General features: G+C 49.9%; 2 protein-coding genes and 1 long non-coding RNA gene across 5 annotated transcripts in view; 1 reads left to right on the top strand and 2 right to left on the bottom strand.

The window, feature by feature from the left end:
- The window catches only part of ECI2 (enoyl-CoA delta isomerase 2), a 23,604-nt gene extending 6,188 nt beyond the window's left edge, over positions 1 to 17,416 (top strand). Inside the window, exons 1-11 of one of the 3 annotated variants that reach the window (XM_043450369.1) lie at positions 628 to 729; positions 1,741 to 1,868; positions 3,886 to 4,039; positions 6,098 to 6,196; positions 6,413 to 6,601; positions 6,826 to 6,895; positions 10,173 to 10,275; positions 11,178 to 11,298; positions 15,035 to 15,124; positions 16,425 to 16,568; positions 17,153 to 17,416. In XM_043450369.1, the coding sequence (XP_043306304.1) occupies positions 3,932 to 4,039; positions 6,098 to 6,196; positions 6,413 to 6,601; positions 6,826 to 6,895; positions 10,173 to 10,275; positions 11,178 to 11,298; positions 15,035 to 15,124; positions 16,425 to 16,568; positions 17,153 to 17,308 (1,080 nt within the window). In that variant the 5' untranslated portion in view covers positions 628 to 729; positions 1,741 to 1,868; positions 3,886 to 3,931 and the 3' untranslated portion in view covers positions 17,309 to 17,416. Of the gene's footprint in view, positions 1 to 616; positions 730 to 1,740; positions 1,869 to 3,885; positions 4,040 to 6,097; positions 6,197 to 6,412; positions 6,602 to 6,825; positions 6,896 to 10,172; positions 10,276 to 11,177; positions 11,299 to 15,034; positions 15,125 to 16,424; positions 16,569 to 17,152 lie in introns of those variants that run through there. The other 2 variants (XM_043450366.1, XM_043450367.1) reach the window with 2 other exon arrangements.
- Positions 8,510 to 17,172, bottom strand: LOC122429754. The gene is made up of 3 exons (XR_006266127.1): positions 17,042 to 17,172; positions 13,487 to 13,573; positions 8,510 to 8,559 (listed from the first exon to the last, which is right to left on the bottom strand). It is a non-coding gene; the product is annotated as an uncharacterized LOC122429754 (long non-coding RNA).
- A 48-nt stretch (positions 17,417 to 17,464) lies between the features above and the next one.
- Positions 17,465 to 23,767, bottom strand: C28H6orf201 (chromosome 28 C6orf201 homolog). The gene is made up of 5 exons (XM_043450690.1): positions 23,575 to 23,767; positions 22,932 to 22,987; positions 18,230 to 18,293; positions 18,041 to 18,149; positions 17,465 to 17,738 (listed from the first exon to the last, which is right to left on the bottom strand). The coding sequence occupies exons 1-5, from the start codon at positions 23,765 to 23,767 to the stop codon at positions 17,465 to 17,467; spliced, it is 696 nt and encodes a 231-aa protein (XP_043306625.1).
- Between the last annotated feature and the right edge of the window lie 3,098 nt (positions 23,768 to 26,865).

Genomic DNA, 26,865 nt, shown 5'->3' with positions numbered 1-26,865 from the left:
AGGCTATGGTTTTTCCAGCAGTCATGTATGGATGTGAGAGTTGGACCATAAAGAAAGCTGAGTGGTGAAGAATTGATGCTTTTGAACTGTGGTGTTGGAGAAGACTCTTGAGAGTCCCTTGGACTGCAAGGAGATCCAACCAGTCCATCCTAAAGGAGATCAGTCCTGGGTGTTCATTGGAAGGACGGATGTTGAAGCTGAAACTCCAATACTTTGGCCACCTGATGCGAAGAGCTGACTCATTTGAAAAGACCCTGATGCTGGGAGGGAATGAGGGCAGGAGGAGAAGGGGACGACAGAGGATGAGATGGCTGGATGGCATCACCGACTCAATGGACATGAGTTTGAGTGAAGTCCGGGAGTTGTTGATGGACAGGGAGGCCTGGCGTGCTGCAGTTCATGGGTTCGCAGAGCGTGTGACACGACTGAGCGACTGAAATGAACCGAACTACATCGCGTCAAGCCCCGCCCCGTCCCCCGTCTCCGCCCATGGCCCCGCCCCCTGCCTCTACTTCTACCTATGGCGTCAGGCTCAGGCCCCGGCCCCGCCCCCGCCCCCCGCTTCTACCTATGGCTAGAGGCCCCGCCCCGGCCCCGCCCCCGGCCCTTCCTTCTGCCAATGGCATCAGGCCTGGCTCCCGGCTGGCAGTCCCGCCCTTGTCCTCGGGCGGCCATGGCGGGGTTGGCAGGCCGGTTCGCCAGGCGCTGGTGCTCCGGACTTCTCCGCAGGTACTTACTGACTCGGGCCCAGGGCCGCCCTTGGACGCCGCGTCCTTGCTGGAGCGCGCTGCCTCCTGCCGCAGCGGGCTGCGCGGGCTGGCCGGGGAGCGTGACGTCAGGCGTCCGCCGAGCCAGGTCCCGCTGCGCGGGGCGGGGGGGGTGCTGTGTGCGAGGCCTGCCGGATCCGGACCGCCGGAGGAGTGCCCCGCGGGTCCGGGGGGGGTGACCCGGGTGCTTCGCGGAGGATGTCCTCCGGGTGACTCCTGGCGGAGGGCGAGGCGGGCCACGTGGGGCCGGCCCCGGGACGCTTAGGCGACGGGGAGACCGCGGCACGCGCCGGGCGCCTTCGAGGAGAGGGACGTTCCCGGTTTCTGTATTAAACGGTCGTGCTTTGTAATTGTTTTTAAAACTCGATTTTAAAATAAATACGTTTGCATTGTATTTTGTGAAAAAAAAAATGCACATTTCGGCCTTTATGGACATTTAAAATTTTCCATTCGTTTTCTACTTGAAACTTGCAGCTGCCAGATTCGTGTAGGATTCAGAGTTTTTCCTTTTTAGGGGGAAAACAATAAGTGGATTCAGTTATTTAATATAAAACTTGTCCTTTAGTCGCTAAGTCTTTTGTGACCCAATGGATTATAGCCCTCCAGGCTCCTCTGTCTTTGGATTCTCCAGGCAAGAATACTGGAGTGGGTTGCCTTTTCCTCCTCCAGGGGATCTTCCCAACCCAGGGATCGAACCTGGGCCCCCCGCATTGCAGGCATATTCTTTACCACTGAGGCACCAGGGAAGCCTAATATAAAAGCAGAAGGCTAATTTTACTGAATGGCATTAGTTCAACGTTTGGACTCACTCTTTGAAAGTTATATTATCGCAGAGGAGGTGGTACATTTGTTATGTTTGGGCTTTATCTTGGGTGCTATTAACTATCACTCAGGGCCATTGCTGTGAACACCCGTGGTTGGTTTGTGACCTCACTGCTGTGCTGTGATGCTTTTCCCACCCCTCTGCTCATAGTGTGTGCTTAAAAAGGACTCAGCTGGCCATGCTTGCGGTCCCCACTCTTCTGCTGGCTCTTTAGACTCGTGGAGGTGAGGACTGAGCGTGTCTGCTCAGTGAGCGTCACAGCCTAGCATCCAGGCCAGGTAGGTTCCCCCGGGTAGGTCCTCCACCTCCCTTAAGAAAACAGCGCTATCTGCAACACCAACCAGTTTTCCTTCTGAAAATTTACCTTCCTTCTCCCCTCCTGTCATGTGTGTGTGTGCTGGGACACACGTGTTTGCTGAACAGAGAGTTAGGTATTGACCTGATAAAAGTTTATACTTTGTTAATCAGTGACTACATCATAGAGCAAAAGGCTCTTGTGCCCTTGGAGCAGAAGAGCAAGTTCCAGCAGCAGGAGCTGGCAGCAAAGTAAGGATTTATTGCAGGACACCAAGGGAGTGGGCGGAGAAGCCGCAGAAACCCTCTCAGGGGTTTTTTTGCAGGGGAGAAGGGGGGAGAGCAGAGAAGCTGAAGTTAGTTATCCTCTGGTGACAGTAATCATTGGACGTCTCTGGTTTATGACTCTCTGGCCAGGTGGTCTGTGGCTTGGAGGTCTGTGGGCTCATCCTGCTCTGTAGAAATAGCCTGAGTTTGCACGTTTCGGGGTCTGTTCAGAATGGCAGTTTTAGTACAAGAGCGATAGCATCAGTAGCAGCAGTTTTAGTCATCTGACTGGTGGCGTGGTGCTTGCTTCGCCCAGGATTGAGGTCAGAGGGGCTAAGAAAGGGGATGGAATTGTGGGCAGAAGGACGACTCACGAAGTCACTAGGGAAATTTGGTTCTGGAGGGACGCAGGTTCAACTGTAGAGGCTGTTTGTGGATCTTGGGATGCTGAATTCTTCCTGTATACTTTACCCCTGTGGTCTCGGTATCCTTATTTTGTCTGTGGGGTGCATGTCAGCTCAGTCGTGTCCGACTCTTTGCGACCCTATTGATTGTGGCCCTCTAGGCTCCTCTGTCCGTGGGATTCTCTGGGCAAGAATACTGGAGTGGGTTGCCATTATGCTCAGAGGTTGAGATTGTCTTGTCAGTGTTTTATTTGACATGGGTTCATGGCAGGAATTATAATCATTTCACAAGCCAGAAGTATACAGGATAGTGTCTCTTAATAAGCCAGGAGTTTTGACTTTGCCATCCAAGAGCTGGGCTTCCCTTGTGGCTCAGCTGGTAAAAGAATCTGCCTACAGTGCGCTAGACCTGGGTTCGATCCCTGGGTTGTGAAGATCCCCTGGAGAAGGGAAAGGCTGCCCACTCCGGTATTGTGGCCTGAAGAATTCGATGGACTGTACAAAGGGTCAGACACGACTGAGTGACTTTCAGTTTCCCAGAGACAATATCCAGCTGCCAGCCTCACAATAAAAGTCTCTCGATGCTGGAGTAGTTCACTGGGGTGGCCAGAGAGGCGGATTCCACGGTGCCCCCGTTTAGCTTTTACCACTACTGATGAGAGTCCCGTTCACCACGGCAGGAACTAGTGCCCCAAGGTCTTGGAGAGTTATTTAGATCAGCAGAGGGGAACTTTGCCCAGGCTGAAACTCTCAGATCATCCCCACAAACTCTGGGCATTTACAGTCTGAATGTCCCTTCCACGTAGTTGCTTCACCAGTTTTTTGTTTTTAGCTGCACCAGGTCTTGGAGCATGTAGGATCTGGCGTCCTGACTAGGGATCAGACCGAGGCTCCCTCCATTGGGAGCGCAGTGTCTTAGCCAGGGGACCACCAGGGAGGTCCCTCATAAAACTATGCTTGTAAATATAATGTTTTTTTGCTCTTTGCCATCATCAAGTGGGTTAAAATGACTTCAGTTGCGCAAGAGGCTTGGCAGCCCTCAGGGCCTGCCCCTGGCGCTCCTGCTTGTCACCTTCTCCCAGGCGTCTCATTTACTTCCTGCCTGTGGCAACATTTCTGGGCTCCTCCGCCTCTGGCTGCTTTTCTCTATGAGGGCCTTCCTTATGGAAGTTAGCTTCTGTCTGGATTTCTTATCTAGGGACCGGTTTGGAAACCACTAACCATTCACAGCGGGGTGGCTGGGGCAAGTGCAAGGAAAGTATTGCTGGAGAAACGCGGCGTTTTGGCGTGGAGGAGCTGGAAACGGTAGGAACACGCGTGCTGGTTGCAGCCCCACGCAGGTCCCAGCCCTCGGGCTGCACGTGCGCAGCCCGGCCATGCGAGCCAGCCAGAAGGACTTTAACAGCGCAGTGGACCAGGTGAAGCTCCTGAAGGAGGATCCGGGCAATGAAGTGAAGCTGAAACTCTACGCACTCTACAAGCAGGTAAACGCCTCGGGTGTTTGGGAAACATCTTGAGCACGTGGGTCCTCAGATAGACATGCTGTCTGTTGCTCTGAAAAGGCAGCCTGAGTGCTTTTAGGGTGCGTTACTGCCTTTCCTCTAAAGAGTGTATGCGTGAGTTTATTAGATTAGATTTCAGAGTACTGTTAAGGCAAATAATCACTCCTTAGGATCACTCCGGAGTAAAAGAGACTTCAAAGATACAACCAAAACAACCACCAACAGTCAGCTGTCAGAGTGGCCTTGAGATAGTTGGGGAAATTTGAATAGGGATTGAGTATTAGATGGCACCTAGGAACTATTCTTAATAGCATCATGATTATATAAGAAAAAGTAATTTTTTTTTTTTTAGGAGTGCATACTAAGTACATGGAGTGAAAAACGGTGTGGTGTTTGCCATTCCCTAAAAAAATTAAGCAAAATAGAAAAGAAAAGGATGGTTGAAGCAAATATAGCAAAAATGAGAGTTAATTGAATTTGGGAGCTGAATATTGGAGGTTCATTATAATATTCTACTCATATATATTTGACAATTTTTATAAAAACATTTCAAAACTTGAGTTTTCAGTTACAGTGTCTGAAAACTATCCAGAAAGTCAGACCCTCTGGGCTCCTATGTCCTCTTTTTCTCTTCCTGTGATCCCTGTGAGCCCCTCTTCCTTTGATACTAGTGTGTATATTACAGAATTTAACCATGCCCCACAGGGGTCTGACCCTCGCCCTTGGGTTCTGGGAGGTAGTTTCTAAGCCCTTGAAATGCCAAGCGTGATAGACTGTCTTTGTTCACCTGGAGAGTCTAAGGATGGGATTTAGAGGGGACTGGCCACCCAGGTAGTGAGAGTGGGGTTGGGGGCGGAGGCTGCAGTTACTGAGACTAGCCCCAGGGAAAGCTCTGAACACTGAGGAGGCTGGGATGAGCTTCCCTGGTGAGCGGGGCTCTGTGTGCGTGTCACACGTCGGTTCGGGGACTGGGCGAGTACACAGTCCTGACTCTGCAGTGGCCGGTGCAGTGGGTGGGCACACTCACCTCTCCCAGACTCCACCCATGGCTCCTCCCTTGCTGATCTGCGTCCCTGTCCCCTGCCGCTGCAATGACTGTAACTGAGAGGAGGAGAGTGTGTCCTGTGAGCCGTCCTCCAGGTCACTGCCTGGGTCAGAGAGCGCTTCCAGGAGCCCCTGGGCTCACACCCGTGTGTCAGACGTGGGGGGCAGTCTTGGGGCCCATGTTGCCTCTAGCATCCCCGATGGCTAACTCTTGAGAAATAAGTCTTTTTCTTTGGACCATCTTAGCCTCCTTTACTGTCTTTGTCTTTCAAAGCCTCTCTCTTCTCTTCTCTTTTAGCTAGTTAGTTATATTATGAAAATCAAAGGCATGGTTATTAAATGGAGTTTTAAGTTGCCATATCTGAAAAGAATAGTGCATATATATATATTTTTTAATCTCAAAACACTCACTGCACCTCCCCCCCGACAATGTCCTTCAGTTAAGTGTCCTAAGGGCCGGTGGCTCTGGTCCCCACCCCCCACCTCTACCCCTGCCTCCCTCCAGGTGCAGCTCTTGCTCACTTACCGGACGCCCACCACCACAGATCTGGGAGGACTTGGTGGGGGTTGGTACCTCTGAATGAACTTTCAGGATATACCGTGTTTTCTAAATGTTTGTTGGCTAGTTACCTTTGAAGATTGTTTGCTTGAACCATCATTATATAAACCTAAGGAATGATTCGTTTTTTGAAAGCATTTACCCAAACCCTGATCTTGCATTATGTTCGTACGCGGCAGTTATCACTTATTTTAGGGGCTGATAACCCATCATAGCATATTTGGGCTCTCCAGTCTCTTTTCTCCTGTTTGTACATTTTTAGCAGCAGCATCAAAGAGAGAGCAAGGGAGAGGAAAGTTCAGATCAGTCTCTGTACCTTGTGAAACTGCCTGGGAGGGGAAGGCGCAGTCATGCCAGTGTGCATTTTATGGATCTCAGCTGTTCAAGGCTCCGGTTTGCATGTGCGTTTGACCAGTAACTGCCTCTCTCCTTCATAGGCCACTGAAGGACCCTGTAACGTGCCCAAACCAGGTATGCTGGACTTTATCAATAAGACCAAATGGGATGCATGGAATGCTCTTGGCAGTCTGTCCAAGGTACATGGACTTCCCGTCCTGCTTTTATTTCACTTACTGTGCTCCTAAGGGGGGTGGGTGTTTCTCCCTATTGAGACACTAAGATGAGCCTTCTGAGGACAGAGGTCCCTGTATCCAGCCGAGACCTTCATTGCCATCAGGGGTACTGACCAGGACAGGAAGTGTCTCAAAATGCTTGCTCATCAACTGTGGGCTGAAATCACCGTCTCTCATTAGGAAGCTGCCAGACAGAAGTACGTGGACTTGGTGTCCAGTCTGAGCGCCGCCTCCGAGTCCCCCAGCCCAAAGGCACCTGCAGCAGACAGGAAGCAACTGGAAGGCGACAGCCTGGTGGTGACCTCCGAAGACGGCATCACCACCATCAGGCTGAACCGTCCAACCAAAAAAAACGCTCTCACCACTCAGGTAACGCCGTCTGCCCCGGGAGTCCGTCCTGCTTTACTTGGCTTCCTCTGTTTCACTCAAAAACCGTAGCGTGTCAGCATCCTTTTGGGTTCTGTAAATACAGCCGAGGTAAGCGTTTGGCACTTTGAAGAGGGTGGGCTTGCAGACCGACGTGGAGAGGACCCTCTGGGTAGGGATGATCATTTTCAGTCTTCTCCTTTCCTCGTCTTCCCTCTTTCACGCAGATGTATCGTGACATCATAGCTGCACTTCAGGCTGCAAGCAAGGATGAGTCAGCCATAACTGTTTTAACAGGTAAGACATTTCCTTGGATTTCTTAATTAAATCTCTGTTTGGGGGCGGGGGAGGATTTTCTCCTAGAAAGGGAATTGAGTAAATAAGCTCTATCATCTTTTCTAGTGCTGAGATACCCTAATTCTTAAATACATAAACAATATGGTAAGACATAGGATTGATATCTCTATCATGTAAAAAGCAGGTACAATTTGGTAAGAAAAGTGCTAAACCTGTTAGATAAATTGGTGAGTAAAATGAATAGACAGTTTGTATGAGAAAGTCTTGGCATCAAAGAAACAAGCAAAATGCAACCAGATTAATAAGCACGAACACAAATAAAAATGATGAGATACCATTTTATATTAATGCTTATCTGAATTAGCAAAATCTCATACTATACCAAATTTTGACAAGGTTATGGTAGAATAAATGCCCCTTGCTGACAGCAATATAAATGACTTTAAAAAGTGTTAGTTACCTTTTAAAAACACAGCATTTGGCAATATGTAAAATGTTCACATACTGCGACACAGGAATCTCCCAAAACATTCTAAATACTCTAAATAACCATCATAAACCACATGACAGAACATCCTGTAGAGATGTATTGCAAAAGCATTAAAAAGTATAACTGTAGAGACTAACCATATAGGAAAATGTTTAAGAAATAAGACATTAGCAATTGTATCAGCACTGTGATAGTAATTGGAAAATACGGGCGCTGGTGGGCCTGGGCTGAGGAGAACGTGGTGATTGAGCTTGGCAGGGGCTTTGCATGCGTGTAGTGGCGAGGGCTACGGTTCTAGACTCAGATCAACTTGAGTTTAAATCCAGCTTCACTTCTTGCCACTTGTGGGTGAATTCTGCTTCCTAAATGGAGACAACAGTGTCGTCCTGACCCCGCAGAGCGGTCAAGATGGTGATATGAGGCAGTGAAGGGCAGGGCTCACACAGGCACTTGGGAGGTGGGAGCTACTACTGTGTGTTGGCGTGGCAGAAGCAGGGGTCATTTTATTTATATTCTTTTTTGGCTGCACCACGTGGCTGGTGGGATGTTAGTTCCCCAATCAGAGGCTGAACTCCCGTCCTTGGTAGTGAAAGTACAGTGTCCTAACCACCGGACCACCAGGGAATTCCCAGGAGTGATTTTAATTTTCATTGAAATTTATAAAATATATAATATTATATAGAGATATCAGAGCACTTTTAGTAAAAAAAAAAAAAAAAGAAAGAAAGAGGTAAGGAGAAAGACACCTAACAGCTAATGAGAAAGGGTGAGGCGGAGACGACCCAAAGATGCTCTGGCATCCCACGTGTACGCCTAGGAGAAGGAAGACAACAGGAACAGTCCAGAGGCAGCATTGGCTGGGTACAGGAGAAGAATCGTTTCTGATTTTTCAGTTAACATTTTTTAAACTAAACGTACAATGCAGGCACATCATTTTTTAAAAATCCAAAGACTATGAAATGGCATATAACTAACTAAACTAAAAACCCCAGTCCTGTGTCCTAAAAAACCGCAGCTTTTCTTGAGCCTTCTAGAAACTGCCCGTGTGTGTGTGTGTGAGATTCTCCCCACCCCTCCTTTCATAAACAGAAAAGGAAGCACATAATACACACATACTGCACCCGCCTTTCTCTCTCCTCACTGCGTGTCCTGAACATTTGTTCTCAGTCAGCACCTGCAGGATTGCAAAGTGTGAGAGTTTCAGGACTCCACAGTTTATCTCGTCATTCCTCTATCAGTGAACAGGTAGACTGTACTTAGTCTTTTGCTATTAAAATCATGCTGCGGGGAATATCCTCAGACATACATCTTTCAGCGAAGGTGCAAAGATATCCATGTTGTAGAAGTCAAACTGCGGAGTTTCATAATACCTGGTCATAACGGCTAACGTTTGTATCATACTTTCTGTTTGCCAAGCACTGGGCTAAGCATTTTAATCTGTTTGGTAGCTTTCTTAATTCTTAACTCTTCTAAGCTTTCTTGCAATAACCCTATGAGATTAGGCCCCATTATTACTAGTATTTTACAAGTAAGAAAACTGAAAGATTAAGTACTGATAAATAGTGCTTATTCTCTGGGCTTCCCAGGTGGCGCTAAGGTAAAGAATCTGCCTGCCAGTGCAAGAGACATAAGAGATGTGGGTTCAACCCCTGGGTTAGGAAGATCCCCTGGAGGAGGGCATGGCAGCCCACTGCAGTATTCCTGCCTGGAGACTCTCCACAGACAGAGGAGCCTGGCGGGCTACAGCCCGAAAGGTCACAAAGAGTCCAACGTGACTTAGCACGCATGCTTGTTCTATAGTTATTTTCTATATACCCTTCACTTTTGGTTTCTTATTATTTTTATCTAAGCGTTGTAATAATAGGTCCTTCGGTTTTTAGAAAGGATTTTTGTTTGTTTTGCATTTCTGTTATCAATTCCTAGCTTATAATCAGAGATGATCAGTTTTTCTAATTTTTTTAAGAATCTGTTAAAATTTTCATGTATACTAGATATATATTAAAATCTCTACCTTGAAGATTAAGAAGCAGAAAATGGCCAATTTTTTTTATACCATCCAGAAACACTTAAAAAGTAACTTCAGGGACATCCCTAGTGGTCCAGTCCCTGCTCCCAATGCAAGGGACACAGACGTGATCCCTGGTCGGGGAAACAGATCGCATATGCCACTCGGCCTGGCCAAGTAGTAACAATAAATGTTTAAATTTTTTAAAAATGTTAAGAACTAAAAGTAAGTTCACTCTTGATTTTTAAGGTGTAGAGTTAGAATTATGTCGATTAGACTTGCCTTTCTAATTCATGTTATATAGATGCCCTGAATTCTGCTTTCCCTTCTAACTTATCTATCTTGGACTGAGCAGACCAAACTGAAGGCTCCTGTTATTTTCTGATGGTGCCTCTCTCGGCCCATCGAGCGCCGGGCGACCCGCCCCAGAGCCTTCCCGGGCACTGTCAGCTCCGGAGAACACCCCCCAGCCTGTTTCCGCGCCCCCACCCCCGACAGCCGTTCAGGTCTCACTGCAGTTGTCCCCGCCTCGGCAGAGCCCCTCCCCGAGCCCCCAGATGAGACCAGAGCCCCCTCTGCCGGCTCTCCCGTCCTGGCGTCCCTTCCTGTCCCAGCCGCGTTGCCTGCGTTTGTCAGCGTATCTTTAAGGCAGCGTCCGGCCGCCCCAGTCCGGCCGCGAGGGCAGGCACCCCCGGGGGCTCACGGCTCGCCAAGCCTGGTGCCCAGGAGGTGCCCGGGAGCGGCGGGTGTGTGAGTGGCGCGCCCGTGGCTTGTGTTCGCAGGCAGCGGGGACTACTACTGCAGCGGGAACGACCTGACCAACTTCACGCATCTGCCCGCCGGCGGGCCGGAGGAGATGGCCAGGAGCGGGGAGGTCCTGCTGAGGTGAGCGGCCGTCTGACCCGGGGGCTCGCCCCGTTCCTCAGGGGGTCTAAGGTTGCAGAAAAGAGAAACACTTGTTCCCTGTGGTCGGCTGTGACTTCCACAAGCCTACTTGTCAGGCCGCCGTCTGGAAGGGCATCTGGTTCCTCGCGGATTCTCCCGTTCCCCTGAGCGCTCCTCACAGGAGCCGACTCGAGGGCCATCAGCCAGCTCCCGGCGCGGTCTCAGTTCTCCCGCGTCCAGGCAGAGTCGGTCACGACTTAGCAACAGCACCACCGCCGCCGCACTGAGGCAGAGGAGCCCAGCGCCGTCTCCCGGGCTGGGGGAGGCCTTGCTGCCGGGACCGCTGCGCCCAGGGGACTGGAGACGGGCCCTGATGCCCAGCGCTCTGCCGCCCAGCCGCTTCTGATGCCCAGCGCTCTGCCGCCCAGCCGCTTCTGATGCCCAGCGCTCTGCCGCCCAGCCGCTTCTGATGCCCAGCGCTCTGCCGCCCAGCCGCTTCTGATGCCCAGCGCTCTGCCGCCCAGCCGCTTCTGATGCCCAGCGCTCTGATGCCCAGCCGCTTCTGATGCCCAGCGCTCTGCCGCCCAGCCGCTTCTGATGCCCAGCGTGCTGGGACCTCGCAGCCCATGCTGACTCCGAGTTGGCCGCTGGCTCACGGCCCTGACCAAATGCCCAGGACGCAGGATCTGGACCGAGGCCGGTCCCTGGACTCCTGCGGGCACCCTTCCCGTGCCCTGCAGACGGGGCCCGGGTGAATCAGGGGCCGCAGGCCGGGGAGGCGCCCGGAGGTGGACACGTCCCCAGCCCGCCCAGAGAAGCACGTTCCGGACCCCGATCCTGCTTGTAGCTCGGTGACGCTGCTTGGGAACAGCTCAACACACTGTCTGTTTCCGTGTCTGCAGGGATTTCGTCGACTGTTTAATAGATTTCCCGAAGCCTCTGGTGGCCGTGGTCAACGGGCCGGCCGTGGGGATCTCCGTCACCATCCTCGGGCTGTTTGACGTCGTGTACGCGACCGACAGGGTAAGTCCCCTTGCAGAAACGAGTGATGTCAGGCTGGTGAAAACGCGCCCCTCTAAATGCTGCTTTGTCGTTGCTGGTAGTAAGCAGAGGGTGTGCGGTCGGGGGTAGAAGGGATGAAAGTTACATTTTTCCCAAAGAATTAGTCTGCCGTGACACGTTTGATTCTCCCTTCACTGTTAACCTGAATCTTCCTAAACACCAGTGTCATCATGAACATTGTCCCAGCCCTTTTGGTTCTATTTATTCTCATCATGTGACACAAGAGTTATTCAACTTTGCTCTAAAATAGTCAGAAGACCTTCAGACTTGCAAGCAGGGGTAAAAAAAAAAGAGCAGCTTTGAAGGTTATGCAGGTGAGTTACTTGATCATTTTTTTTCAGTGTGAATGAACCATGGAATCTAGAAATCTAGACTAAGAAAGGACTTTCAGGCGCTATCTACTTTCACTCCCTGCTTAGCAGATAAGAAAACCAAAGCTCAGAGAAGTTACTGCCTCATGCTCACCATTGAATTATATAGATTGTCACTTCAGTTCCTACTATAGTAGTGATGTATGTTGTAGCAGAAAATAAAAATTTGGAAACTATGGAAAAGTACAAGGAGAAGAATAAATTTAAAAATCTTTCCTTGGGACTTCCCTACTGGTCCAGTGGCTAAGACCCCACGCTCCCAGCGCCGGGGGCCCGGGTCCAGCCCCTGGTCAGGGAACTGGACCCCCAGTGCCAACCAGGAGTGTGCATGCCACAGTGCCGAGCCTCCATGCCACCACGAAACCCGCTATGGCCAGATAGATAGATGCTAAATATTTTTAAAAAATAAAATCACTCCTCTCCCCACTCAGAGATAAGCAGTGCTAACATTTGGGTTATTTAGCTTACCTAATTTAACCAGTCCCTGACACTGGGAACCCTAGCATGTCTAGTTTTTTTTTCCTTAGAAACAAAAATGTGATAAGCATTTATCTTAGCACCTTGACCCTAGAACTTTTCCTGTAGAACTAATCACCACCTCTTAGGGTTATCAGAGTCTTAGAGTGACTCTTGCTTTTGTGGCAGTGAAATTTGCCAATGTACACACATCCTCGCGGGGAACACTTGGTTTTCGCCGCTGAAGAGATTCCTGGTTTTGTTGGAGGTACTTTCTCCAGTAACAGGGCATTTACAAGGGTCCTTTACTCCCTGCTCCATCTTTGACCGGATTCCTTTTAATCCAATTGGGCATATTGTCAAATCTAATACTTATTAATAATTTTTCCATAAAAATAGCAAGTGCAATTATAGACGCTTGGCTACCTAACCTTTGTAGGTGGGACTTTCTGCTCAAAGGCAGAAATTCAGTCTTCAGTCCCATTCTGTGTGTTCAATGACCCCTCAGTTGACCTGCTTTGAGCAGGGTCAGAGCAGACGCTCCTGACCTGAACTTGGCGGTCTCATAACCACATAGTGTCCTATTTGCATCTTACTGTCCCACTAGATTCCAAATGATTGTCTTGGGCATCATCTTTTTAAAGATTCCTAGGACTCCGTCTTATGATAAACTTAAACTAAAATTGAAATCAGAGGGAAATGTGTGTGTGTTGTATATGCTGACAGATTGGGCCCAAGTTAAGATATTTGACAAATAGTGACCACTGCTGAGATCACCCAACTGAATTAAACCAAGGTTCAATTTCAAATCAGAGAAAGGTACAGAGGAAAGAAACTGTTGAGAGGAATTCCTTTTATAGGATCTACTCATTCCTGGTTTCCTGAATGTATACCATATTAAATGTGGGTTAACGTTTAACGCACATGACCAATTATTCTTTGCTGTGGGCAGTAGGTCACGCCTGCCCATCAGTGTCTCCATCAGCAAACAGCACACTGCCCCTTTGAGCTCATAGAAGGCGGAGGTCCCAACAGTAGCCGGTCACTGAGTGCTCACCTCAGAGGAGACGCTGCTGACGCCCGTCACAGGTAGTCAGTGAGCGCCCCAGTAACGGCCCGGGAGGCAGGGACGGTCATCCCCGTTCACAGATGAGAAAAGCCCGGCACAGAGGTCCAGAAGCTCCGGGGCCGCCAGGCGGCCTGACGCCAGCATCTGGCCGTCTCCACCTCTGTCGCTCTCATTTCTGAGAGTCAGCTCAGTGTTGCTTATGATAATGTGTATGAGCAGGTTAAATGCCGCCTGTCTGCAGCTTTCCACGCACCTGTTCGTGGCGCTTAGCAAGCTTGGCTCCTTCTTTGTTTTCTGGTTATGTTCCTTCCTTCTCAGCACGTTTTCTCCAAAAAGGTTTCTTTTGGGGGCAAAAGAGAAGGCAGGTGACTTTAATAACTGTTTACTTTATACTTTTATTAGTTTGATTTGTATGTGTCACACATCATATGTTTTTATCTTCTAACAACATTCATTGAAAAAAAACTCAACCATATCTTGATTATGGAAAATGAAGTCTAAATATGCTGTTTACAGAATTGTCAACTACAAATTAATTTCCTAAGACCTTTTCATTCATCAAGAAACACAATATTTCTGACATCTAGGAAAACACGGAAAACCACAGTTATTGTAGTCGAATAACTGACTGACTGTGTAGTCTAAATAACCAATATTAAAGTAGTTTCAGTATTTAAAGCCAATCAAAAACCTCTGGGGCAAAATCAAGACAGTTGAGAAAACAATAGAGGCTAACCTTGCCACTATAGTTTTAAAAATGAATCAATAAAGTGATGGATTAACAGCATAATATAGAGACGCAAGGTGGAGAGGAATAATATAGCTCACAGAAAAGAAAGTATAAATGGCTCTTAAAAATATGAGAAAGACACCGTTAAGAAAAGGACTCGAAAACGGACCATGTAAAGAACTCCTACAGCTCGATAATAAAAAGATAACCAAGCCAGCTTAAAAATAGTGGACAAAGTATTGCAAGTTACTTCACCAAAGAAGGCATTAAATAGCTGATAAACACGTGAAAAGATGCTCAGCGTCATTAATCGTTGTCGTTTAGGTGCTCGCTCATGTCTGATTCTTTGCAACCCCATGGACTGTAGCCCGCCAGGCTCCTCTGTCCATGGGATTTCCCAGGCAAGAACACTGCAGTGGGTTGCCACTTCCTTCTCCAGGGGGGTCTTCCCAACCCAGGGATTGAGCTTTTGTCTCTTACGTCTCCTGCAGACAGGTTCTTTACCACTACGGGCAATAGAATATTCTATATCTTGATTTTGGTAGTGGCTACATAACTGTATACATTTGTTTAAAACTCATCAAACTGTGTATGTTCAGAGAGTCAGTTTGTGTGTATATGGGCACACTTTGAAGATATTGTGGGTCTACTTCAGGACCACCGGGATAAAGCAAATGTCACAATAAAGTGAGTCACAGGAATTTTTTGATTTCCCAGTGCTTTGAGAAGTGATGTTTACAGTGTAGTCTGTTGGGTGTGCAAATAGCATTATGTCTAAAAAACCATGAGCTGTTTTAAAAACATTTTAATTTAAAAATAGCACTATTGGGAAAATGGCACGGATAGACCTGCTTGATACAGAGGTGCCACAAACCTTCAATTTATTTTTTAAAAAAAGAAAAAAGCGGTGTCTGAAGCACAGGAAAGCAAAGCCAGTGGAGTGAGGTCTGCTGTGTAAGATGATAAAGTGCTTCAGTTCAGTATTGTAAGGAGGACATAAACAGAGAGTGGTGTTTGTGAAATCACATGTGTAAAAAGATGATTTTCTTTTCTCATTTTCTCTCTAAAAAGGCAACCTTTCACACCCCGTTCAGTCACCTGGGCCAGAGTCCGGAAGGCTGTTCCTCTTACACTTTTCCCAAGATAATGGGCTCAAGCAAGGTGGGTCTCGGAAGCCTTAAAAACAAACGTTAATAAGCCTCTCCACTCCAAAAGCCGCCCTGCACGCCCTCTTCTTTCCCTCGTAATAGGGCCGACACAGAGAAGCACGTGGTCTGCTCTGCAGAGCCCAGAGGGTCACGAGCGGGGCCGACCGAGGGGAGGGGCTAGCGTGGAGGGGCCGGCGCTCAGGCTGCCCTCCGCAGACCGCGGGTCCCGCTGAGCCGGGTGCCCCTGTGCCTCTCCAGCCTTCCCTCCAGCCTGCTCCACGGGGCAGGGTGGGCACCCAGGGGCCGGGTGGCCGCTCCGGTCTGTCCCTGCGGCGGTGGAAACCTCGGTGCCCACCGTGTGTGTGCAGGACCCCGAGGGGAGCGCGGCGGGACGGGCGCCGGGGCGGGGGGCTTGGCAGACCCCCGAGATCTGAGAGGGGAGCAGAATGAATGGAGCCTCTGCCTGTTGTTGTCGGGTTTCCATGCGGAAAATGTGGGTTTTTTAAATCTTTTTTTTTTCTGGCCATGCAGCACGGCTTGCGGGATCTCAGTTTCCCGAGCAGGGATTGAACCTGGGACATGACAGAGAAAGCCTAGAATCCTAACCACTAGGCCACTGAAGAATTCCCCTTTTAAATCTCTTTCTTCTGTCGCATTCCCTGAAGAGTTACACAGATCTGAACTTTGAAAAGTCGGGCAGACCCAACTCACAGGCTTCGAGCGTTTGGCTGTGGAACAGTCTGTGAAGAACAATGGCACACGGAGAGATAGATGCCCACTCAGTGACCCCGGTTTTCTTAGCGCCTGAACGTTAGTCTTCATCACTTTCCTCCAGTTAATTAGAGCTCATCTGAGTCCCTGGGCAGGTCAGAGCTTGACTACTGTGTGAATATCCAGGGAAGGGACTTTTGACCGTTGCTGTTTCTAAAAGTTGGTTGTCATTCTCTATGACCATGAGTTTTCATTTGCTGCGGCTGTTGTTGTTTTTTTATAATTGTTAATCATGTACAAAACAAGAAATCATAGCTGCCGTTTGTCGTAGACCCAGTACCTGGCATTTCTGCTCCGGGTCCCGGCTCTTAGCTCCCCACACACAGAAGCAGCAGCCTCCACAAGCCTGCTCGAAAGCCTGACGGTCCCAGCACACAGCCTGCACACCGCTGCCTGGGGGCCACCAGTTTCTCCCCTGATGAGAAATACTGGCGGTCTCAGAGACCGAAGGACATGTCCGCGTGTCTGCCGAGAGCAGCTCACTCTGAGTCACTGAGACTTTCTTCACTGCGGTCACGTCCTAACCTTGCTTTTCATTCCAGGCGGCAGAGATGCTCCTTTTTGGGAAGAAGTTAACAGCCCAGGAAGCGTGTGCCCAAGGACTCGTTACCGAAGTTTTTCCCGATGGCACTTTTCAGAAAGAAGTTTGGGCCAGGCTGAAAGCATATTCAAAGCTCCCCCCAAATGTTAGTATTCGGGCTTTTTGTTTGTTTGTTTGTTTGTTTGTTTTTTTACTTGCAAGAACTGTTTGCCTTAAATAGGCAATTAAAAAAAAAAAGACACATTCGCTTGCTCTGAGCACATGTAAATCTGACATTAAAAGAAACCATAATAACACGAGAAGGACGAAACTTACCAAATGGCTGTTCCACTTCTGGGCTGTGGAGACAGAAGGGCAGATCCTCCTGGCCGTGACCGAGGAGGCTGATCGGCCGCCTCTGCTGGGACTTCTGGCCTGGAGCCCAGGTGAGCAGGCAGACGGGTGAGCTTCGCGCTTGTGTTTCTTCATGCGCCCCATGAGCGCATGGGGTGAGCAACTGCCTCATGTCCTCGCTGCTCAGAACGCAGCCCTGGAGCCAGAAGTGTGTGGCCACACGCCCCGCCCACACCTGCCACGGTGACCTGTGCACACAGGAACGTTCGAGAAGGCCTGTCTTACCTTATAAGGTGTCACAGGATCAGAGGAACGAGCCACACAGCGTCAGAATTCTAGAATGATCCCAACTCCTCAGAATCCCTCTTCAGCCAGCTGTTGGTTTTGATTTTTCAGGCCATGAGAATTTCCAAGCAGATCATCAGAAACCGGGAGAAAGAAAAGTTGCACGCGGTCAACGCGGAAGAAAGCAGCGTCCTGAGGGAGAGGTGGCTGTCGGACGAGTGCATGAATGCCGTCGCGAGCTTCCTGTCCAGGAAGGCGAGGCTCTGATGCCGGCGCGGCCCCGCCGGCGCCTCCGGGGAAGCGTCGTCCCGCGGCTCCGCCTGTCGACCCCCGCGCCCAATAAAGCTCGCTGTGCCTTCCTTCGGCGCTCAGATACCCGCGCTGTGATTTATTGTGCTGGGGCCTTGGTGAAGGACAACGATGTCAGACGCGCCTGGGGAGCTTCCGCTGGCTCTTGGTCGGGGGCAGCCTCAGCTCCCTCGACATGAACGGCTGCTGCCAGGAGCACTGGAACATGCTCCCCGGCGCCCTGCTCTGGAACGCGTTCACCACGTTGCAGGCCGAGACCATGTCTCTGAAAACCACCACGGCGCTCTGCCGCCCGCACAGGGTCACCGACTCGATCGGCCCGAACGCCGACAGCCTCTGCGTGACCGAGGCCAGGTCTTCGGTGGGTCGCATGTTCTTTTTCAGCCACCTGGCAGGGGGAGTGGGCAGAAAGGAGCAGGACGATCAGAGGGTCAGTTAGAATCCTAGTTTCATTCCGCCCCTATCATCTGCCCAAAAGACGTGGAGAATTAGGCCATTTCCCAGGAACACAATATCCCCTATCAGTGGTTATTTCCTCATGTACTGTCCCGTCTTCATTCTCATTTAAGATGGTCCCTTATAAAAAGCACATCTGAAAGCTTACTGTCCTTGTAACCGAATAAAAACACAACTTACAGGATACAGTAAAATCAGTGCTGAGTGGGAAAATGTACAGCTGTCCGTGCTTACGTGAAAAAGCAGGGATCTGGCGGACTAGGATTAGAGGCAGGGCTCTGCCACTCAAGGTTGTATCCTGGGTCCCGGCCGTGTTGGGGCAGGCTGCTGCCTCCTGACTTGGCTGCAGCATTAAAGCCCTGCAGCTCAGTGGCTGGGTCCCTAGAATCCCACTCCAGCCCTGCTCGTTCTCCGCTCCCTGACCTGGGATGCGATGGCCCGCGGGGATCCCACACGCCTGCTCCGTCTCTGAGCGCTCCCGCAGACTCTGGGTGCGGCGGGGGGGTGAAAAGGCAGCTCATGGGTTTTATGCAGAGCAGCACTTGTTTTCACACTCACCACATAGGCCAGGGACAAGTTCAAGTCATTTTTTAGCTAAGGCATCAGGGGCTCGTGGTCATCCTGTAACATCTCTTAAGCAGGCCCGCCTGGGGCAAGGCTCTCCGCCTACCTGACAACTATGGTTGACATTGGGGGCTCCTTTGTGTTCTTACTCCAAAAGCGGCACTTCTTCCACCCCTGATTGGCGTTGTTGTTTTGTTTTCTTCTCCACAGGGGCATACTGCTTGGTTTGGGGGTCAGATTAATCTCTCTTGGAAATTGATGTCTTTCCAAGATCCTTTCTAAGCCAGAGAATTCAGAATTCTCACCTGGTAATAGAATAAATTAGTGTTACTCGCTCAGCCGTCTCCAACTCTGCGACCCCCCTGGACTGTAGCCCGCCCGGCTCCTCCGCCCACGGGCTTCTTCGGGCAGGAACGCTGGAGTGGGCTGCCCTTCCCTTCTCCATCAGGCAGACTCTTCACCGCATGAGCCCCCAGGAAACCCTGGTGCAGGAGCATCAGTGTAACCCGGTGCTCCTTCCCGTCTCTGCTTGGGAAGAGGAGCGTGGCATTGGCTTGAGAACGGCTATTCGTGCCACTTAGTTGCTATTTGGCTCTGCCACTTCTTCATTCCAAAAATACCAGTGAGCAGCATTTAGACCTTAGCCTGGTCCTGGACATCTGAGAGACGCACAGCAAAATGGGAGTGAAGGAATGCAGAGAGCAGGTGCTGAGGGTTGCTGGTGTGATCTGCCCGTGATTCTCAAACAAAGAGTAAGTGAGCAATTATTTTTTATCTTCAGCGATAGTAACTACACTGTACTGACATCACACGCGCTGCTTCACACGGATGGCCCATGACCAAATTGCCCGTCGGCAGTGAGAAAGAACTGTCAGAACGTGTTCCAGGACACTGCTTCCTTCATCAAAACCATCTCCTCCCCCCACCCCCCCAAAAAAAGAGGGCGGGAGAAGAGAAGTCAGTTAAAATGCATGGTGTCTAGCGACAGACCTGAGTTATCTTGCAGGTCAGGCTTTTTATCTCTTTGCCAACTGGTAAGACTTTGAGAAGCAAAAGCCAGTTTGCAGGCCGTGCTCCGAGCATCTCTGCAACCCATTCAGGTGCATCCAGAAGAAGCTGTCAGACAGCTGCTGCAGGAAGAGGAGCTGAACCTCAAGACATGCGGGGCGGCCCTGCGTCGGACTCGGAATTAGATCAGAGCTCATCCAGCCCCCGTTATTCCACCGGCTGGATCCCTGAGGGTCCTTCCCGGGCAGGGTAATTGGTAGAGAGCCCCCAGGAACATTGCCTCATGCAGACTAAGTGGACTAAATGGTATAATGATAGTGAACCACTTCCTCCTTAGAGGCCAGAAAATCACACCAAGCGACTCAAGAGCAGGCCTGAGTACGGGGCTCCCGCCCGCGGGCGAAGGCCAGGGCTCTCGCCCCGGTTCCTTAGCCCTATTACCGCACAGCTGGGCCGCCCAGCCTCCCTCAGGCTCCCCCGCCCAGTAGCAAGACTGTAGGGTTTACTTGGTTGTCAGGATTTCAGATATACTGACAATTCGGTGGGCCGCAGTCTACACGGCAGGAACACCACCAACTGCTAAAGTTGTTCCAGGACCTATTTGTGTCTACACTGGAAGGCTAGGAGAACAGACTATAAATCAACATACAACTGGGATATCACGGAGAAATCAAAACCCACTTCTCCAACCTCACATAAACGCTCCCTGCATTTTCCATTTAAAAATTGAATTTTAACTACAAAAATTAAAGATGCGTGGAAAGACTTACATTAAAATAAAATTAAACCACTTAAGTATAGTGAGTGAAAGTCACTCAGTCGTGTCTGACTCTCTGCGACCCGGTGGACTGTAGCCCGCCAAGCTCCCCTGTCCATGGGCTTCTCCAGGCCAGAAAACTGGGGGTGGGTAGCCTTTCCCTTCTGCAGGGGATCTTCCCGACCCAGGGATGGAACCCAGGTCTCCCGCGTCGCAGGCAGATTCTTTATGGTCTGAGCCGCCAGGGAAGCAGTGCACACAGCGTAAAAAATGAATGAGCAGAAACCGCAGAGCCAGGAGGCCAGCAGGCGGCGCTCTCGGTCCCGCGTCTGGAGCGGAGCCCAATCAGAACGAAGGCCCGCCCCGCCCTCCTCTCCCGCCGGACTCGGCCAGTTTGTTTACTACTTTTGCTGCCCTCCCAGCTTCCTTTCCCTTCCGTAAACGTGCTCTGTCCACGCGCTGACTTCCTCGTGGTTCGCTGATTTGCAATTCTCCACGGATACCGAATAAACCCATCTTTGCTGGAGAAATATTGGGCGGTCCTTTTAGTTCAAGTCAACAACAGTCAAAGGAACCTCTTCCTTCCTCTCATCACTATCCTGCCACCATCCCGAATTTGCCCTGTCTCCTTCTAGAACACTTTTCTATACGTTTATGTACATGTTTCCATCTATGAATTTACAGTCTTCTTTTGGCAAAAAATGGAATCATTGTTATTAAAACTCTGCAGTGTGTTTTGTAGATATTTTAATAACGACTTTAACAGTATTTCCAGTATGAATGTATCTGTTTAACCATTCTGTTGTTGAATGAGATTAGGTTTTTTAGAATTTTTCACCTTTATAAACAGTGTTTCAACACACACCTTTGTTCCTGCATCTGTGTGCAGGGTGGGCCAGTATTTCTCTGGGACAGGAAAGTAGAAGTGGAATTGCTAAGTTGAAGGACATGCGTATCTAACAGGATGTTAAAATGTGAATTTTTCTGTTGTCTCAGTTTTGTCCTAAGCCCACACGTTCTGAAAAAACATTCAGTGGTGCCAGATAACCAACTATGAACAACAGACTTATCTATGTAAGAAAAAGCTAAGCATTCTTTTAGGCACGTGAGGATTCCCTTAGGCAGAGGTGCTGCCTTGCAGGGGACTGTGGCGTCTCCTAACCCCCAGTCTCCCCGCACGTGGCCTCGCTTGGAAACAACCCGCAGACGCAGTTAAGACGAGGTCATCCTGGGCAGCGTGTGTGCGCAGCCAGTCTGTACAGTTCTGTGTGACCCCGTGGACTGTAGCCCGCCAGGCTCCTCTGTCCGTGGGGATCCTCCAGGCAAGAATCCTGGAGTGGGTTGCCGTTTCCTACTCCGGGAGTTGAACCCGAGTCTCTTCCGTCTCCTGCGTCGGAAGGCAGGTCCATCACCACTAGCACCAGCTGGGAAGCCCTGTTCTGGAGCAGAGCAGGTTCTTAATCCGATGTGGTGCTCCTTGTAAGAAGACAGAGGTGCGAACGGAGAAGACAGGTGTCACATGTGTACACGCGCCTGTGACAGGGAGGCAGAGAATCGGGTGATGCGTCTGTAAATCAGGGGCGCCAAGGAGTCCCAGCCAACTCAAGAAACTGGGAAGAGGCAAGGAAGAGCCCTCTCCCAGCCGCTTCAGAGCCTGCTGGCACCCTGGCTCTGGACTTCTAGCCTCCAGGCCCTGAGACCATACATTTGTTGCTTTAACCCCCCAGTCTGTGGGTCTACATTCTGGCAGTCCCAGGACACTCTGCTTACTCTTTACTGCGTTCAACTTACGCAGTAAGCCAGCAACATACATTTTAAACTTTGACAGACTTTCAGATTACCTTCGAAAAAGCCTGAAGCAATGAAAACATACCATCGGTTGTTAGGGTATTAATTTCCCCACGTGTTTATCATTACTGATCTTACAAAATTTGACCACTCTGATGGCTTAAAAATATCTCCTCGATTTATCTTTAAAATATTTCTTTCTTTCTTTGGCCACCCTGAGTCTCAGCCGCAGCAGGGAAGATCTTGCATCTTTGTCGCTGCAAGCGGGGTCTTTGACTGCAGCCTGCAAGCTCTCAGCTCTGGCATGTGGGATCGAGTTCCCCACCAAGGACTGAGCCCAGGCCCCCGCACTGGGAGCTTGGAGGAGTCTCAGCCACTAGACCACAGGGAAACTCCCTTCTTGGTTTTCTGTTACTTCCTTGATTACCAGAGTGTTTGAACACCTCTCATGTCTATTGGCGGTTTGTATTTCATCTTGTGAATTGCCGGTGTATAATGTCTGTCTATTCTAATAGGTGCTTACACTTTTTTTGATTTTTATGTAATCTTTAATATAACCTGGATCTTGGGATTGATTCACAATACTGTAGGTTCAGGGATTAGGGATTAATCAGAAGACCCAATGCAGGAGACCCAGGTTCGATTCCTTTGTTGGGAAGATCCCCTGGGGAAGGAAATGGCAACCCACTGCAATACTCTTGCCTGGAGAATCCCGTGGACGGAGGAGCCTGGCGGGCTACTGTTCACAGGGTGGCAAGAATGGGACACGACTCAGCAACTAAACCCCCTCCACCTGAAGACAAGTCGCCAAATCAGCCACGGTGTTCTAAAGTCATCACCCCGACAGCCGCCTTCCCACCCGGGACTTGTGTCTTCATCAGTGCGGCCGCTGCCACTTCACTCCCTAGGCCCCTGGGGCCAGTGGCTACCATCTGCCTCTGCCCTTCACCTGAGCTCGAACATGGGAGGCAGGCTCCACCCAATTCTGCAAATCAGCCCAGTCATCACCCTCCCTGACGGGTCCAGGAGGGGCAGGCCACTCCACACCTCCACACCTGCAAAGCCTGTAAGGCCTGGGGGAAAACAGTGTTCCTCCAGGGCGGTACACACCTGGAGAAAGAAAGAAGGAGGGGTGGGAAACAGAGCCAAGGAATGAACTTCAAAGCCTGCCCTTTAACCGGGAAGTTATCCCACTGAGCTTCAAACCAGATGTAGGAAAGGCAGTGTGTAGGTGAACCGCGTGTGAGCTCCAAGCACGTGGCCCCACAGCACGAAGGATGGAAGTGGCTGAGGTCTCAGGCGTGAACCACACCTGCTCGGTAGGACTGACTCCTCACTCATGACTGCAGAGGGGCTTCCCAGGTGGCGCTAGTGGTAAAGAATCCGCCTGCAATGCAGGTAGACGGTTCGATCCCTGGGTCGGGAAGGTCCCCTGGAGGAGGGCATGGCAACCCACTCCAGTATTCTTGCTGGAGAATCCCACATCCCACAGACAGAGGAGCCTGGCAGGCTATGGTCCATGGGGCTGCAAAGAGTCGGACACGACTGAAGTGACTTAGCACGCACACACGCAGGACTCCAGAAGGGGCGTGGGTACCACGATAAAGTGCGGGCTTCCTAAAGAGTTGGCGCCCGCCCTCTGCCCACATACATTTTTTCTTGTCCTCCTCACTCTTGCAGGAGTGGAGCAGCTCCATCAGATGATTGGGAAGCAACTTGTGAAGGTTGGACAGAGTCTCGAAGGTGTGACGGAGAACCTCAGGCTGGCTGTAGTTTTTCAGGGTCTTAGGTTTCTCGAGGAGCGGGAGTTTCAGCTCCACTTGGTTGTTCCTGGCTGTCCCCATGATGACCCTCTGAGTTACGGACAAGAGTGGAAGGAGAGCTGGAGGTGGGGAGGCCCTGGCAGCGGCTCTTTCCAGGCTCTCCTTCATCTCCAGGAAGGCGCCATGGACCCTGTTTTCTGCCCTCTGGCTGCTGAGCGTTCTGAGGGTCACAATAGCCCAGAGTTCAGCCTGGAACCCTGAGCGCGGGCCTCGCACCTTCCACCCAGAGGAAGTTCGCCCTTCACAAATATCCCGAGTCTGACGGGGATTTTAGGCAGAAACCCGTTTCCTGTCCAGACATGGACTATACCTAAGGAAGGCAGGGTGCTTTCCTAGAGGAGGGGGACCTGGCGTGTGCACTTCAGTCGTATTTTCCCATCCGGCCCCCAGTGGAAGCTGAGCACCTTGTGTGAATCTAATTAAGGCTCTGCAGACCAACCCGGCCCTGGGGAGCGTGGCTACAGCGGCGAGGTTTCCAAGCAGAACTGGGGAGAGAGCGTCATCGTCCACGGCTGAGGACATGTCCAGATTAACCCAGGTGAGAAGGTCCCCTGCTGCTTATTCTCTTACCCAGACTAACACGAGAAGACCAAAGGAAACAAAAGATGCTCAGCTCTGACTTTACTGGGGAAGCCATTCTCCATCGTGGACCAAAAGCAGACGGAAGATCAAACAGGTAAACAAGGACCTACTGTACTGTACTCAATATCTTGCAATAACCTCTCGATAGAATGGAAAAGAATCTGAAAAAAGAAGACATATGTGTGCGTGTGTATGTGTGGTGTATGTATAACTGAATCACTTGGATGTACACGTAGGCTCCTCTGTCCATGGGACTCTCCAGGCAAGAATACTGGAGTGGGTTGCCTTGCCCTCCTCCAGGGGATCTTCCCGACCCAGAGATGGAACCCAAATCTCTTACGTCTCCTGCATTGGCAAGCAGGTTCTTTGCCACTAGTGCCCTCTGGGAAGCCCTTTAAAACTAATACAACATTGTAAATTACCTGCCCTTCAATAAAAATAAATAAATAAATAAAATAACAAAAGCAGGCATACTAAATAATCTTAAACCACCACACCTGATAGCACAACCCCCAAGAAAGACAGAAGTTGCCAAGAACTACTCCCAGAAATTGGCAAAAATGCAAATAATGAAATCTATTATAGGTAATCCTGGGCAGGCTCCAACTGAGCCAGGCTCACCATAGGTGGTCTATTCCATGAACTGGCTGGACAGGCACACTGCCAAATGGTCAGAAACAGGGAAAGCCATGGTGAACACTGGGCTTCCCTTGTGGCTCTGAGGGTAAAGCGTCTGCCTGCAATGCAGGACCGCTGGGTTTGATCCCTGGGTCAGGAAGATCCCCTGGAGAAGGAAGCGGCAACCCACTGCAGTATTCTTGCCTGGAAAATTCCATGGACGGAGGAGTTGGTAGGCTACAGTCCATGGGATCGAGAAGAGTTGGACACGACTCAGCAACTTCACTTCAACTTCACGTGGTGAAATCTAGGAGCGTTCTTGTTTGTTTTTTCTCCCCTATTTTTTGGTGGCTCTGTGCAGCATGGGGGATCTTCGTTCCGGAACCAGGTATAGAACCGTGCGTGCCTCCTGCATTGAAAGTGCAATGTTTTAACCACTGGACTGCTAGCGAGAGTCCCTGTGTGCCAGCTTTTAATCAAACTTCAAAACCCTTGGCCAGGACTATAAGAAAATCATGATGGTATCACAGTCCCCAGCACAGGAGACACAAAATTCCACTTTGGAATTTTCAACTTGCAAATTTAAAAAGTACAACTTTACGAAGTAAACAGAAAGATGCGCTTTAAATACAAATACATTTTAAATATGGTATAGAACTAACCAAAACCCCTGGAACAGAGTGTGAGTCTCATAATTTCACAGGTGCTTTTGGAGAGAGAAAGGAACTGGTGGAGGGGGAGGGTAGAAAATTCTGGAAGCCAGAAGTTTCTCTCTTCCAAGCAGACGTGACTGGGTTACTCTAAATCCTCTTTCACTTAAATAGGGAAGAGCAAACCATGTTTTAAGCCATTCAAAGGCCAAGGAAGGGATCTATTAAAGTTGATTTTTTCCAGTTCACATAAATTGACCTATATGTTCTTTTTAAATTTTTTGCTGTTGAAGTATAGTTGATTTGTAGTGTTGTGCTAATTTCTGCAGTACAGTGACTCAGGTATACATGTACACACATTCTTATTCTTTTCCATTATGGTTTATCGCAGGACGTTGACTATAGTTCCCTATGCTATGCAGTAGGACTTTGTCTATCCATCTATACTTAATAGCTCCCATCTGCTCACCCCAAACTCCAATCCATTCCTCCCTTACTCTCATCTCCCTTGGCAGCCACAAGCCTGTTCTTTATTTGACCCGTATATTCTTTTTAACGTTTTATTGAGTACTTGGGTACAGCTGATTAACAAATAATATTGTGATAGCCTCAGGTGGGCAGCAAAGGGACTCAGCCACACATACATGTTATCTGTTCTCCGAACCCCACCTCCCGTCCCGGCTGCCGCATCACACGGAGCAGTCCCAGGTGCTATGCAGTAGGTCCTCGTCGGTTATCCATTTTATGTTTAAGACAAGGTTTATTTGTCGCTGTGTTGGGTTTGGTTGAGGCGTGCAGGCCCCTCTCTCGATGTGGCATGCAGGCCCAGCCCTGCAGCATGTGGGATCTTAGTTCCCCGACCAGGGATCGAGCCCACCTCCCCCGCACAGCACGGTTGATCCCTAACCCCTGGACCCCCAGGAAGTCCCGTCCATTTTAAATATAGTGGCATGTGCGTGTTGATCTCAGACCCCCTAACTATCCCTTCCCCATCCGTCCACCCCACACCCCCCTGCACCCCGCAACCATAAGCTGGGTCTCGAAGTCTGCGAGTTGACACATATATTCTTACTCTTTGCTCTAAATAACAACTGTTGGAATCTTCCCAGCAATCTGAAGTTTACTGACCTTGGCTGAAATCAGGAGGCCATGATGATTACCTTTTATTTTTAAATAAACTCTCGGAGGAATAAATGTTTCCTGCCACAGGTACGTCTTCTTCAAGGAGTCAGATTTTGTCCCTTTGGTCTGATTGTGGTGCGGTGGCAG

The sequence above is a fragment of the Cervus canadensis genome, chromosome 28 (genome assembly GCF_019320065.1).
Source record: "Cervus canadensis isolate Bull #8, Minnesota chromosome 28, ASM1932006v1, whole genome shotgun sequence".
NCBI classification, from domain to species: domain Eukaryota; kingdom Metazoa; phylum Chordata; class Mammalia; order Artiodactyla; family Cervidae; genus Cervus; species Cervus canadensis.
Note: the sequence above shows the minus strand (reverse complement) of the source record. Positions and strands in the feature narration are given on the sequence as shown.